The sequence below is a fragment of the Castanea sativa genome, chromosome 3 (assembly GCF_040712315.1).
Source record: "Castanea sativa cultivar Marrone di Chiusa Pesio chromosome 3, ASM4071231v1".
Lineage (NCBI taxonomy): Eukaryota > Viridiplantae > Streptophyta > Magnoliopsida > Fagales > Fagaceae > Castanea > Castanea sativa.
In genome coordinates, this window is record NC_134015.1 from 28,925,996 (window position 1) to 28,942,456 (window position 16,461).

General features: G+C 32.6%; 2 protein-coding genes across 2 annotated transcripts; both read left to right on the forward strand.

The window, feature by feature from the left end:
• Positions 1–1,105: 1,105 nt before the first annotated feature.
• Positions 1,106–4,116, forward strand: LOC142628786 (beta-xylosidase/alpha-L-arabinofuranosidase 1-like). Its single transcript, XM_075802825.1, has 6 exons — positions 1,106–1,573; positions 1,657–1,962; positions 2,058–2,227; positions 2,439–2,539; positions 2,637–3,410; positions 3,509–4,116. The coding sequence occupies exons 1-6, from the start codon at positions 1,106–1,108 to the stop codon at positions 4,114–4,116; spliced, it is 2,427 nt and encodes an 808-aa protein (XP_075658940.1).
• A 3,779-nt stretch (positions 4,117–7,895) lies between these two features.
• LOC142626946 (beta-xylosidase/alpha-L-arabinofuranosidase 1-like) lies at positions 7,896–15,747 on the forward strand. Its single transcript, XM_075800693.1, has 6 exons — positions 7,896–8,360; positions 12,255–12,560; positions 13,346–13,515; positions 13,613–13,713; positions 13,818–14,591; positions 15,143–15,747. The coding sequence occupies exons 1-6, from the start codon at positions 7,896–7,898 to the stop codon at positions 15,745–15,747; spliced, it is 2,421 nt and encodes an 806-aa protein (XP_075656808.1).
• Positions 15,748–16,461: the final 714 nt, after the last annotated feature.

Genomic DNA, 16,461 nt, shown 5'->3' on the forward strand with positions numbered 1-16,461 from the left:
GAGGCTTTTTTTTAGCCAAAAGAAAAAACTCTGTGTTTTTATATATAGTGTGTGTATATATATATGTATATATATAATTTTTATTTTGAGCTAATTTATAGTGGATAAAACAATTTAAAAATTAACAGGAGAGTGGTCCTATTTTTTAGGCAATATTTTAGTGGGAGTTAGAGTTGTATTTTTACCGAATTTTCCTTTAGTTTTGTCTCTATTTAAACATATGGTTGTAAGGATATTTTTGAACTAAAAAATGAGAAATCTAAACAATAGAAGCCCATTAAATAATAGTATAGATATAGAAATATATTTTTCATCAGAAGAAACCATATGTCTAATCAGAACGACAATCTTAATATGATATCAAAACTTTGTTTTAATATGTATAAATTGAGGTTATTTTTTTTCCAGAAAAAACTATAGTAGATTTTATCACGTTATAAAATGTGGGAGAGAAAAGAGAAAATATAATTTTCTAGAGTGATTTTAATTTAGAATTTATTACTGAAAAAAAAAAATAGAAGATTTGAATTATTCAAATAACAGTTTTAGGAGTAGCTTGCAATATCAACTGCTTTCAAGACTGGTTTCCGGAGGTGGTAAGCTTGGAATAAAAGATGACATCGCTATTTTGGCATAAAAGTATGTTTTGTTAGCCCTATGTTGTTGTATAGATCTTATTCAAAAAACAAAAAGGTTGTTATATAAATAATATCCTATCGCGGTCAAACTAATTAAATCCAGTTTAAAAGAGAACATTATCAGGTTAGATTTAGGTTTTTAAATTCAGAAAACAAAAAGGTTGTAATATATATAGATAAACACAAAAGATCCTATGGCGGGCAAACTAAATCCAGTATAACAGATACCATTGCTTTGTTATGTTTAGGTTGTTAAATAAACAAATATACTATCAAGCGTGCAAACCAGAAGTGTACATAAAATCTCAATCGAGAAGTAAGCTTATCCTCACAATAAAGAGATACGCCAACTCACAAGTCTAATAATTTTTTTTTTTTTTAATAATTTTGGATGCGAGATCTTCCTTATATATATAATAGCCTTAATGGGCGAGTAGTATTACACGCATGCGGCGTAATTACAAGCCATGGCGAGAACACTACTTACTTTTCTGCTTTGCATCTATCTCACTTTGGCTTTCTGTGTCATATACACTGATGCAAGAAAAAGAGTCACTAAAATAGGCCCTGATGCTGTGACCCCTGGCCGTAGTAACTTCACCTACATATGTGATCCCGCCAGGTATGCCCAACTTGGATTGGATATCAAATCATTCCCCTTTTGTGACAATAAACTTTCCTACCAAGTCCGAGCAAGAGATTTGGTGAGTCAAATGACGTTGTATGAAAAGGTGCGACAGCTAGGAAATCGTGCTTATGGAGCCCCAAGAATAGGCCTGCCCGAATATGAGTGGTGGTCTGAGGCGCTCCATGGTTTATCCAATGTCGGTCCAGGTACCTTTTTCGATGATTCAGTAGCACATGCAACTAGCTTTCCCACGCCGATTCTCACAACAGCTTCATTCAACGAGTCATTGTGGAACACTATTGGGAAGGTAAAATTTAACCCATTAAGCTGTATTGAAAGTTTAAAGTATTCGTTTTTAATCAATATGCTAAAATTTGTTACTGGATGCAGGCTGTTTCCACAGAAGCACGAGCATTGTACAATTTAGGGCATGCTGGATTAACATTTTGGAGTCCAACCATTAACGTAGCAAGAGATCCAAGATGGGGAAGAATCATTGAGACACCTGGTGAAGATCCATTTGTAGTTGGCACCTATGCCGCGAATTATGTGAGAGGCTTGCAGGATGTTGAGGGAACTGAGCACTATAAGGATTTAAACTCTAGACCGCTTAAAGTTTCTGCATGTTGCAAGCACTTTACTGCTTATGATGTTGATAATTGGAAAGGAGTTGAGCGTTACAGTTTTGATGCTAAGGTAACTACTCTGTGGGAATCCTAATTCTAAAGTTGATATACCACTATGATTCAAAAACCCATTAAAGCAAAGTATTTATTGATTTTTTTTTGAAGGTGACGGAACAAGATTTGGCAGAGACATTTAACCGACCCTTCCAAATGTGTGTCCAAAATGGTGATGTTAGTAGTGTCATGTGCTCTTATAACCGTGTTAATGGCATACCTGCTTGTGCTGATCCCCAACTCTTGAAGCAAACCGTTAGAGGAGACTGGAATCTTCATGGGTACATTCTAAATTCTAATCTCAATATCAAAATACTATGGTCCGTTTGGATTAAGGTAAAGGGAGGAGAAGCATAGAGTGTAGAGTAAAATTGGTCAAAAATTAACTTATTTTTAGCTAGCTTTCTCTTTACTCCTCAATTTAAACAGACCTTAAATTTTAATCAGAATGCTATTTTTGTAATTAAGACTAATGTTACAATTTTTTTCCAGATATATAGTTGCAGATTGTGATTCTATTGAAGTAATGATTAAGAACCACAAATGGCTAAACGTTGACAATGAGACTGCAGTTTCATATACACTACAAGCAGGCTAGTTAATTATGTGCCTTACCTATTCATTTCTTTCTCTCGTTTTTTCCTCGACTGGCTTTTTTGTTCACTGACATTTAATTTCTTCTTGGTTTAGGTTTGGATTTGGATTGTGGAGTTTACTACACCGATAATGTTGAAAATGCTGTGAAACATGGGAAGGTTAGGGAGGCACTTGTAGACCGGTCACTACAATACCTCTATGTTGTGCTTATGAGGCTAGGAATATTTGATGGACACTCTCAATACAATTCTCTTGGAATAAATGATGTGTGCTCTAACGTGCACATCGAGTTAGCGGCAGAAGCAGCGAGGGAGGGAATTGTTCTTTTGAAGAATGATAATGGAATTTTGCCATTGGCAACTGGAAAGTACCCTTCCCTAGCAGTGGTTGGACCACATGCTAATGCTTCCATTGCCATGATTGGAAACTATGCATTTGACCCATGGAATAAAGGTACTCCATGTCGATATATAACTCCCCTTAATGGCTTCTCCAGTTATGGAAGAGTGAACTATGCAGCAGGATGTTCAAATGTTCATTGCCCCGATGGGAGTTTGATTGGCCCAGCCGTGCAAGTCGCCACAACATCTGATGCCACTATAATTGTTGCCGGAATTGATTTATCAATTGAGGCAGAGAGCAGAGACAGGTTGGATCTCCTCCTTCCTGGAAAACAAGCTGATCTTATCAACCAGGTTGCTAATGCTTCAAAAGGCCCCGTAGTTCTTGTAATCATGTCGGCTGGAGGTCTCGATATCTCCTTTGCTAAGAATAACCCCAAAATCAATGCCATCTTGTGGTCCGGATATCCTGGAGAGGAAGGTGGTCAAGCCATTGCGGATATTATTTTTGGAAAATACAATCCAGGTAACATCTAACGTAATTCCGTATGCCAATGCATATCCACCTTGGTTAATTTCATTTGTACATACATATTCTACTATATATATATTTTTTTTTTTCAGGAGGAAGATTACCCGTTACTTGGTATCAAGCCGATTATGTTGACAAGCTACCCCTAACATCCATGCAATTAAGGCCAGATGATAGCAATGGCTACCCAGGTCGAACATATAAATTCTTCAATGGCCCCACTGTCTTCCCCTTTGGTTATGGCCTCAGCTACACAAAATTCAACTATACACTAAAAGCCGCGACAACTAAACTGCCGATAAAATTGACAAAATTTCAACACTGCCGTGACCTACCATATAAAAATGGAACCTTCAAGCCTAACTGCCCGGCGATTGCAATAGATGACTTGAGATGTCGTAAAACATTTAAACTTGCAGTTGAAGTTAAAAATGTGGGTAACAGAGATGGAGATGAAGTTGTTTTGGTTTACTCACAGCCCCCAGTTGGTATTGTTGGAACTCATATTAAGAATTTGATTGCGTTCCAGAAGGTTTTTGTTGCAGCTGGGACGAGTAAGACTATTCAGTTTGCCATAAATACTTGCCAGGGCTTGGGCATTGTAGACTCCAATGGTAATGCTCTCTTGCCATCTGGTGCACACACAATTATTATCGGTGATGGTGCTATTGTTTCTCCAATTCAATTAACATATGGTTAGAGCTGTGACGGTGACCGTGACCGTGTGAGGAATGATACTTTCAATTGTATTATTATTATGTTGTTGTAACTTGTAGTAACTTGCAAGTCTATTTTATTTACGATTTTCATAGTTAATAATATAATTTTCTTTCCCTACATCACTCATTGTGATTTAGATTTACTAATGCGTGTTGACTTTATGTTATTTGCACAAGTAAAATGTGAAGGATTTGTAAATAGAAATAGCAAAAGAGCAAAATAGTTACTTAAACCCTAAACGATGCAATCATTACTTCTAATTTTGATTTCAAAGAAAATATGTTTCTATCTAACTGCAATTAAATAATAGATATATATGGGTTAAAATATAGAGAAAACTCAAATCAAATCTATGTAAATAAAAAAAGGGAAATGTTAATTGATGTTCTAAGGACATTTGTTAATAAATCATTTTAGGAAAAAGGTTTATAGGAAAATGCTAACGAGGAATGTTATGTGCATAACATTTTATAATATTTTCATAACAAATCTTAGGTGGTTGGTTAGTACGGGTTGTTATTAGTGGGTAAGAAAATAATTTCAATGGTGAATTTAAATTAAAAATTTGTAACAACCAGTGAACTAGGAGAGAGAGATGATAGATATGGACCTTAGGTGGTTGGTGGTGATTGAGTTATGTTTATAGGAGAGAGAGAGAGAGAGAGAGAGAGAGCAAATTAACAATGGTCTTGAGTACAGTAGAGAGGAATGGAGGTTGGACAACAAGTAGCGACTCGCAGTGCAGTCAGTTAATGTAAAATATATTTGGTTTTTTTCCCACACTATTATCTCCATAATATTGTAAAAATGTTGTGGACGTAGCACCTCTAATACTATTATCTCCATAATTGTTATTTTTTTTGGATTTCTAATAGTCAAATACCTGTTTTTTCTTAAGATAATATTAGCTTCATTATACATGCTTTGTGCGTGCAACAAAGCTTTTTTTGGGTTTAGTGATCCCATTTTATAGAAAAAAAAAAGCTTTTTTTATTTTTTATATATAATTTTTATTTTGAAAATCTAATTTATAAGTGGATAAAGCAATTTATTTATTTTTTGATAAAAGTGGATAAAGTAATATGAAAATCAACAGAAGAGTGACTTTATTTTTTAGACAATGTTTTAGTAGGAGTTAGAGTTGTATTTTTATTAGATTGTCCTTTAGTTATGTCTCTACTTAAATATAGAGCTGTAGGGCCATTTTTGAACCCAAAAAATGAGGATCCCAAACTGATAAAGCCCCTTAATAGTAGTATAGGTAAATCACATTCAAAATCCTCCCATGAACTTCAATTTAAATATTCAAAGGGGGATATTAAATTATTTTATATATATAATTTTTATTTTGAGAATTTAATTTAAAAGTGGATAAAACAATTTGAAAATTATCAAGAGAGTGGTCAGATTTTTTAGGCAATATTTTAGTAAGAGTTAGATTTGCATTTTTACGATATTGTCCTTTAGTTTTATCACTATTTAAATATAGGAGTGTGAGGACATTTTTGAACTAAAAAAATAGGAATCCGAACAAGGGAAGCCCATTAAATAGTAGTATAGATTATTATTATTATGAAAATAGCTTTAACTTCGGCATAAGAGGTGGATTTGGACTTTAGAGAAGTGCTACGTCTGCAACATTTTTACAATATTTTCACAATAAATCATAGATGGTTAGTTGTTATTGGTTCAAAATTGAACTTAGCACTAAGATTACTTTTTTTGTCCCAACAATAACAATCAGTAATCTACCACTTAAGATTTTTTGTGAAAATATTATGAACATATCATTTCTCTTTGGTTTAAAGGTAAATTTGTTGGGTGTGGCTACCCCTCCCATTTACTATTCCCCTTTGAATATTTAAATCGAAGTTCATGGGAGGATTTTGAATGTGATTTACCTATACTACTATTAAGGGGATTTATCAGTTTGGGATCCTCATTTTTTTTGTTCAAAAATGGCCCTACAACTCTATATTTAAGTAGAGGCAGAACTAAATGACAATCTAATAAAAATACAATTCTAACTTCTACTAAAATATTGCCTAAAAAATAGAGTCACTCTTCTATTGATTTTCATATTGTTTTATCCACTTTTATCAAAAAATAAATAAATTTCTTTATTCTATTATAAATTAGATTTTCAAAATAAAAATTATATATAAAAAAATAAAGACAGGCTTTCTTTGCTATAAAATAGGATCACTAAACCCAAAAAAAGCTTCGTTGCACGCATGAGGCATGTGTAATAAAGCTAGTATTATTTTAAGAAAAAACAGGTATTTGACTATTCCAAAAAATAAATAAATAAATATAACAATTATGGAGATAATAGTATTAGAGGTGCTACGTCCACAACATTTTTACAATATTTTCATAACAAATCATAGATAGTTAGTTGTTATTGGTTCAAAGTTAAACCTAACACTAAAATTACTTTTTTGCCCCAACAATAACAACCAATAACAACCTACCACTTAGGATTTGTTGTAAAAATGTTGTGAAAATGTTGTAGACGTATCATTTCTCTTTGGTTTAAAGGTAAATTTTTTGGGTGTGGCTACCCCTCCTATTTAAAATCCCCCTTTGAATATTTAAACCGAAGTTCATGGGAGGATTTTGCATGTGATTTATTTATACTACTATTAAGGGGCATTATCTATTTGGGATCGATCCTCATTTTTTTGGGTTAAAAAATGTCCTTACACCTCTATGTTTAAGTAAAGACAAAATTAAAGGACAATCTGATAAAAATACAATTCTAACTCCCACTAAAACATTGCCTAAAATATAGGGTTGCTCTCATGTTGATTTTCAAATTGCTTTATCTACTTTTATCAAAAAAATAAATTATTTTATCCACTTATAAATTAGATTTTCAAAATAAAAATTATATATAGAAAATAAAGACAAGCTTTTTTTTGCTATAAAATAGGATCACCAAACCCAAAAAAAGCTTCATTGCACGCGCAAAACGCATATAATAAAACTATATTATTTTAAGAAAAAATAGGTATTTGGCTATTAGATATCCCAAAAAAAAAAAAAAAAAGAAGAATATAACAATTAGGAGATAATAGCATTATGCTAAGTTGGCATCACAGGTGACATGAACTTTTGATAGAGCAAATTAATTTAGACAAACGAAATGTTATATTACATAGATAAGAGCATTATGCTAAGTTGGCATCATAACTCATAAGTGACAAGAATTTTTGGGATTTTTTATGATAAAAATATAAATTAAACGGTGAAATAATAATTTTACTCCGTTTATGACCACTAAGATGTCACTCATTCAAACATATCTTATTTAAGGATTTTATTTTTTACTATGTCATTTTTACAATAAAATGTGTCACCAATCAAAACTTTTTTTATTTATTTATACACTATTCATTATATTGTTGAAATGACATCTCTTTCAAAAAAAGGAAATAACATCAACTTCATTCTTTAATTATCACCCCCCAATTTGTTATTTTTGAAACAAAATTAATAATTTTTATTTTTCATCAATACTACAAATATACCAAATTTCCCAACTTGGCAAGTGACGTGGAGAAAAGGTAGTTGGCTGACTTGGTTCATGTAAAAAATGGTAGGCAAAAATTTGTTGTCAACAATTACCACTGACCACTTTTAACAAACAAGCCCAATCAATATGGGTTATTGATGTTGAATCCCTTATAAAAGCCTCCATGTGCATGTTATTCATTGCATGCAAGTTGCAACTTTACCTCTTGCGCAAGACAAGCCATGGCTAATAATCTTTTTTTTCTTCTTTGTATCTCTTTCACTATTGCTTCCTTTGTGATTAGTACAGATTTGAGAAAAGAAGTCTCAAAAATTAGACCTGATGATCTCACCCCAACTGGCAGTGACTTCACTTATGTATGTGATCCTTCCAGATTTGCCAAACTCAATCTGGACATGTCAAGATTCGCATTTTGTGACTCAAAGCTTCCCTACAATGTTAGGGCGAAAGATCTCGTGAGACAAATGACACTACCTGAAAAGATAGCACAGCTAGGAAATAGTGCTGAAGGGGTGCCTAGATTGGCGCTGCCTAAGTATGAGTGGTGGTCTGAGGCCCTCCATGGTGTGGCCAATTTTGGCAAAGGAACCATCTTTGATGATCTAGTTCCTCATGCAACCAGCTTTCCCGTTGTCATTCTCACAACAGCTTCATTCAACGAGTCACTCTGGAAAGAAATTGGTCAGGTGAATCATGAATGTCTCCTCTTAAGTAATATGTTAAAAAAAAAAAAAAAGTTAATGCTTTGTATTGCATTTTCTTTGCATGTAGTTGTTTCCTATGTATTTTAAATTTGTCTTTTACTTTCATTTTCTTGCATATGTCTAGGTGGGTGCATGATGGACAGGTGTAAAATTTAATGCTTTGAAGTAGTTTCCTTGTATTGTATGTTTCCTACGTACGTAGTTTAAACTTGTGTTCTTTAAAGTCGTTTTCTATCATGTATTTTGGTGGGTGCATGATGGACAAATATAATAGATATCATTCAAATTTGAAAAAAAAGATATCCATAGTAAACAATTAGTCAAATAAAAAAAGAAAACCAATTGAATGAAGAAGAGGGGGAAAATAATAAATTATAACCTCATTCTCTCTTCCTTATTAAGAAAATACTTATTATTCTAGATAGATAGATATGATGAAATGCTATTAAAAAAAAAATACTTGGTTTATGTTTAGTGTATCCAGCACACTGGATGCAATAAGATGATAATATATGTTTAAAAATAGACACATGTTATCATCTCAACGAGTTCAATACTACAGGATACTAAACCTAAACTTAATATATATATATATACACTTTACCCCCATAGTACATTTTTCTCTTAAATTATTATCTTTGTAACACTTTCCACCCTCCGTCTATTTGCCAATTAAGTTTGGTCGAAATGAAGAACAAGACCCAGAAATTAAAATCAAACCCAGAAATTTACAACCTGGAAAGAAACAAAAACACAGAGAGATGAAACAACAAACCCACTTAGATGAACAACCTATATATAACCCACAAGCAGCTCCTCATTTCTGTCTGTCATCAACAAGCCCAGAAACCATAAACCCACCACTGTCCAATCACACAGCGGGGCAAGCTCTAGGTCGCAATCAGTGAGTTCAAATTCACTAAAGATGTCTCTTCCACGCCCACCTGCTGGTCCGCCATAACAGCTGACTGCAACCGCTGCTTGTGAGGCAAAATGTGTGAACCCAGATCGAGCTATCTCGGTGTGATGTTTCTGATCTGGCCACCAACGAAACAGATAGTTCAATTGGGTGTGGGTTTGTGTCTGATTTGGCCCAAGTACCATTTGGATTTGGATGTTCATGGTTGAAGTGGATCTGTTTTTGAGTTTGGTGGGCGATATAGAAGGAGGCTTGTGTCATTCAAATGAATTGGGTTTTTGGAATTTTTTGTGTTCATGGTTTAGTGTGAAGTGATTTTGGGGTTTAATTATGGTGTGGATTTTGGACGATAATTTTTTTTTTTTTTTCGTTGAGCAATATTGATATGCATTTGGCTGGTGGATTTTGGGGTCAGTTGTTCTTTTTTCTTTTTTTTCTTTTTTTTTTTCTCTCTATTTTTTCTGTTTATTTACCAAAAAAGTTGGATTGATTTTTTGGTTTAACTCTTGTGCTAAAAAAAACTTGGATTGTTGTTTATCTGTGTTTTGTTTTTCATTTTCTGGGTTTGGTGTAGTTCATGAAAGAGAGGCATTTCGGTCATTTCATATGGGGTTAGTCGGTTCCACATAAGCACCAACCAAGTGAGTCGTGCACAACTGTAATTTCTGGCAATTGCACCATGCAATTACTAGGGAAGCCGAGTTTTGTTGAGTAATGAATGTTCAAGCTCGACTCAACAACAAAAGTAGTATGTTCAAACTTGGCTTGAGCTTGATACGAGCCTACAAATAATTTCAAGCTTGAGCTCGACTTGGCTTGGCTTGATTCATTAGTCAAGTCAGACTTGAACTCAATATCAAACCCAAACTCAAACTCAATATCAAACCCAAACTCAAACTCAATATCATGTTTACAAAAGCATATTATCAAGCCTATATCAAGTTTATTATCTAACATATTTAGTTTAGATGAGTGGTCTTAACTTATAATTAATTAAAGTCTTAGAAAGATATGAATTTACTTGTCAAGTTCATATCAATTTTATTACCAAACTCATAAATAAGTCTAGACTCAACTTATTTTGTTACTTTTGTATCGAGCCTTGGTATTCACGAGCTTGTTCATGAACAATATTTTTTACTCGAGCTCAGCTCGTTTATTAAACATGCCTAAAACTAAAGCTTAAGCTTGGTTTGTTTATAAACAAACAAAAATAAACAAGCTTTTTATTGAGCCAAGCCCAAGCTGTTTATAAACGGCTTGGTTCATTTACAGCCTTAGCAATTACACTATTTCCTTCACAAAATTTTTAAAATTTTTAACTTTTTAACTTTTTTTAAAATTTTTTTATTTAATAATTGAGATTGAAAGTTATTTTTTGCAACTCTTAATCTTAATGGTTCATTACTATTGCACTTAGTGCTATACCCTAGGTATTACACCGGATCCTAATCCAGCAAATAGATAGTTGGGACAGTTGGATGCAGAATGTTACATTGATAATAGTCATGCATTCTCATAGTTCAAGTGTATTCAGGATTCTTTTTATAGTTCGAACTAGATTGGAGAGAAAGTCTTTAAACTTCTTATATATCTCTTTGTTTTATGTAAATTTTGAAAATCTAACCGCTAAATTTCATATTCTTTATGTTCTTAATATGTATATCAAATTTCTTTCAAATAGAATATCATGTACTATTTGATCAATAAACTTATTTTTAATACACAATTTTAGATCACAAAAACTTAAAATTTTAACATTTCTTTAATGACATAGCAATTACTTTTTGATCTTTTTGAAGTTTTGGAAGTATGAAGAATATAATAAGAACATGCAATCCAACAAAATTAAATTTTCAAAATTCACATTTAATATAAAGATAAAAAAAGAATTTGAAATGTTTATCTCCAAACTAGTTTAAGAGAGAAACTTTGTTCCTTTTGAATATAGGGGTTAAGTAAGAAGATGAAGATTACGATTTATGTGGTTTTCTTTTTATAAATTTGTCCGTACATACTAGAAATAAAATAAAATAAAAAAAGATAAATGCTACTACATTCACAATATTCTTACATCATTTTTACAACAAATTTTAGATGATATATTGTTATTGTTTTAATTTAAACCGACTACTGAAATTATTTTTTGCTCATCATTAATAGCGAGTAACAATCTACCACTTAAGTTTTGTTGTGAAGATATTGCGAAAATATTGTAGATATGGCATTTCTCATAAAAGATAAATTATAAGTTCATTTGGCTCAGTATTTCTTAAAACAATGAGCATACTAATTATTAATAAGATAAAATCTTGGAAATCATATATTATTTCTAAATACAATAAATACATTAATTATTGTTTTTAAGTGAATTGTAAGTGAGATCGAAATACAATAAATTTTTATCTATTTTTTTGTTTCAAATTTGTTAAGATCTAAATGAGATCTTTTTGAGATTTAAGATGAACAAATTTTTACTTTTGTTGTTGAGTTTACTTTTTTTTTCCAAAGATTTCAGATCAAATTGGTTTGTTGTTGGGCTTTTTGTTGTGTTTAAAAAGATCAAGATATTGTTAAGAATATCATATTCAAGCTTATTTTAGTTCAAAGCATTCAAATTTGGCTAGCTCAAGGGGTTCATTTGAACCCCCTCAACACTACCTAGCGCCACCCCCCTTAAGAGTTAAATGTATAATGGAGAATAATTTAGAGGCTAAAGTGTCATTTTTTTCAAAATAAAAAATAAAAACCTGTCCATTCATCTAGAATTTGTCCCCATTTTGCGAAGGGTTTTCCAATTTTGGTTCATTGGAGTTCAAAAGATACTACATGTTTTACATTTTTGTACATATTACCAATTCTGGCTATTAACTAAATTATAAATTAAAATAATAATTTAGCTTGATAATGGTAAGTTTTAAATACACATATTGAAATGAAATTGCTATTGTTTGTAGGCTGTTTCAACAGAAGCGCGAGCAATGTACAATCTTGGGCGGGCTGGATTAACATTTTGGAGTCCAACCATTAACATTGCAAGGGATCCTAGATGGGGAAGAATTGCTGAGGCACCTAGTGAAGATCCTTTCCTTGTTGGCACCTATGCTGTTAATTACGTGAGAGGTCTACAAGATGTTCAAGGAACAAAGAAATATACAGATTTGAGTAGTAGACCACTCAAAGTTTCAGCATGTTGCAAGCACTTTACTGCATATGATGTTGAAAATTGGAAAGGAATTGATCGCGTCCATTTCGATGCTAGGGTAAGATAACATCTATGTACCAAAACCTAACTACAAAATAGATATGGGATTTCAAATATGGAAAATGTAGTTTTCATATTTGTTTATGTAAATTTACTATCCATATAAGAATAAAAACCTACTTTTTCTATTTTTAACTAACCACTTTTCAAAACACCTACATATATCTATTATGTATTCTATTAAATTAAAATATAAATTTTTCTTGATTATTTTTAATGTCTCTCTCATTATAAAAAAACAACTAACATTCACTCTTTTTTTTTTTTTTTACCCTCAGGTAAAGCAAAGAAATTATAAAAAACAAATAAAATGTTTTACATAAGATACCAATCCTCCTAAATTTGGACAAACACTAGCAAAATCTTATTTTGCATAATGAATACATGATTTGATGTGAAAACATATACATACATACATACATACATACATATATATATATATATATATATATATATATATATATATATATATATTGGACTTATTGGCCAAAAATATAGGAGGTTTATGTCATTTTAGCCAAATTGATGTGAATGCTAATCAATTTATCACAAAAGACTAATAAATTGATATGACAACAAATATGATTGGTGCCTCATTAATTAAAAACATAACAACTGCATATTTTAATTTTTTTTATGTTGTGTTGAAATTTTGGCGTATCATACTTTTGTAATAAATTTTTTTAATAATTCTAGCAATTCTCTTAAAATAAATAAATGGAAGAGACTTTCTTTAATGTTCTAATTCTATCTTTTTTCTTAAAAATAAAATCAAAAATGAAGGTGACGGAGCAAGATATGGAAGAGACATTCAATCCGCCTTTTGAAATGTGTGTTAAAGATGGTGGTGTTAGCGGTATTATGTGCTCCTATAACCGCGTTAATGGGATACCTAGTTGTGCTGATCCAAACTTCTTGAAGCAAACACTTAGACAAGAATGGGATTTTCGCGGGTGCAATTTAAACTCTTAATCACTTCATTATTAGAAATAGACCTTGATTTATATTTTATTATTTCAATAATATTGAACATTATATTCTTTAATCCAGATATATAGTTTCAGATTGTGATTCCGTTAGCGAAATGGTGACCAGTCACAAATTTCTTAACGATACATATGAGGATGCTATTGCACAAACACTAAGAGCAGGTTGGTCAATTGTGACCTTTACATATTATATAAATTTTCATTTTTCTTAAGAATTTTCGTTATTGAATTCTAGTTTACCAACTTCTAAATTATATTTGATTCAGGGATGGATTTGGATTGTGGAGAGACCTACCCCAAGTACACTGGAAATGCAGTGAACCAATCAAAGGTTAGAGAGTCAGATATAGACAAGGCACTAGAAAACCTTTATATTGTGCTTTTCAGAACAGGTTTTTTTGATGGAATCCCTGCATACAAATCTCTTGGAAAAAATGACATATGCACCAACAAAAGCATTGAGTTAGCCACTCGAGCAGCAAAAGAAGGAATTACTCTACTGAAAAATGAAGGTGGAACTTTGCCTTTGACTACAGCCATGTTCAAAAATCTAGCAGTTGTTGGACCACATGCCAATGCTACCATTGCGATGCTTGGACATTTTGCATTTGAATCAAAACATCCTGGTAGTGCATGCCATTACACCTCTCCTATTGATGGCTTTTCAACATATGGAAAGGTAATTTACGCACCGGGATGTGGTGACATTGCATGCAATAAAACAAGCTTAATACCCCAAGCCGTGGAATCTGCAAAGATAGCTGATGCCACAATAATTTTGGTAGGGTTAGATTTAACAGTTGAGGTAGAGAAATTAGACAGGGTGGATCTCCTTCTTCCAGGAAACCAGAGTGAGCTTATCAACCAAGTTGCCAATGCAGCAAAGGGCCCAGTTATTCTTGTACTCATGTGTGCAGGAGGTGTGGATGTCTCTTTTGCCAAGAATAACCCCAAAATCAAAGCCATCCTATGGGTTGGATATCCTGGAGAGGAAGGTGGTCGTGCCATTGCAGATGTTGTTTTTGGCCTATACAATCCCGGTAAACATTCTACGTTAATTAATACATTATTCTCTAAGCTAATAAAAACATCACATTCTCCTTTCAAAAAAAAAAAAAAACATCACATTCTGAGTGTTTTAATTTATGCTTTACCAATCAAAGTCTACACCACGGCCTTTTTTTCCCCTCTATGAAGTAACAAAAGTTTTTTTTTTTTTTTTTGAAAGAACAAATATATATATATATATATATGATACGCATATTACAAATTTTGAATCAGAGGGGTATAAGTAATAGCCAACTAATAATAACATCCTCTCTGTGATGTTTCTTCTCAGTGGTTTGAATCCCACCTCTTTTTTCATTCTTAGCATCTATCGCTCTTCCGAAGAAAAAAAAAATAGTGAAACATATAGTCAATTTATGCTAATCATCTTCAATTTTTTTACGCCGTCCCTTTAGATTGCAACAAGTTGTATCTTCCTTTTCACTCCTTTCAAATTTCGTTAATTATAACAAAAATAATTCAGGATATTAATTATACTCTGTCATTAACAATACATTACATGCATGTATATATTATGTTGCAGGTGGAAGATTACCAGTCACGTGGTATGAAGCCAATTTTGTTGATAAGATACCCCTAACATCCATGCAATTCAGGCCAGATGATAGCAAAGGCTACCCAGGGCGAACTTACAAATTCTTCAATGGCTCCACAGTCTTCCCATTCGGTTTTGGTCTCAGCTACACAAAGTTCAATTACACCATACAAGCCTCACAGAATTTGCCCGTAAAATTGGGGAGACATACACACTGCCACGATCTAAATTATATGGCTAACAAGACCAAGCCTACTTGCCCTGCAGTTTTATTAAACGACTTGCAATGCCGCGAGTATTTCAAGTTAAACATTGAAGTCAAGAATGTGGGCAAAAGAGATGGGAGTGAAGTTGTGTTGGTTTATTCCAAGCCCCCAGATGGTATAATTGGAACTCACTTTAAGCAGTTGATCGGTTTTAAGAGGGTTTTTGTGGCAGCTGGAGGGAGAGAAGTGGTTAATTTTGTGTTCAATGGTTGCAAGAGCTTGGGCATTGTAGACTATGCTAGTAATAGACTTCTGCCGTCCGGTGGGCACACCATTATAGTTGGAGACGGTGTAGCTTCCTTTCCCCTTCAAGTCACATTACATTAAAAATTTCATGTATTATTCAATAAAATCTTCATAGAAAGAGCTATGTGGAACCAGAAGTGGCCCTTTGGTGCTCTAATTAAGATTTTTTATTTTATGTAACAGTTATACATATGTAACCTTCCACACATAAGTAGTCAGTGGCAGCTCTATCAATTTTTCTCAAGGTATTCCTTAAGAAGTATAAATTACACAATCTAATAAAAAGAGAAATTCATATATTGACAACAACAACAACAATAAAAAAAATACGCAAATACATAAAGTTTACAATTGTCTTCTACGAATTTTCATATTTTGAAATCGTTGCATGATTGTCTCATTACCAATGCTACAAGCTACATCTCGTTCAATGTATACAGCCAAGCAATCATTCATCCACTGATCTTTCATTCGATGGCGCAGTTCATTCTTTATATATTTCATTGTTCAAAAACTTCTTTCTACTGTTGTAATAGCGACAGGAATGGTCAAAACTAATTTCACAAGCAAATAGACTAATGGATAAGTCTCATGCTTGCCTGTATTCACTAACTTTGCAGCAAGTTTACCAACTCCTTAAAGCTCTAAAAACAAGTCATTGCTATGCATATCAAAAATGTAATTATGAAGTTGAAAGCCAAGTACCAAGATATCAGTCCCAAGAAAATCAAATAGATAGAACTTTCCTAAACAGATCAACTTTTCCTTATCAAAATCTACAAATGAATAACTTGG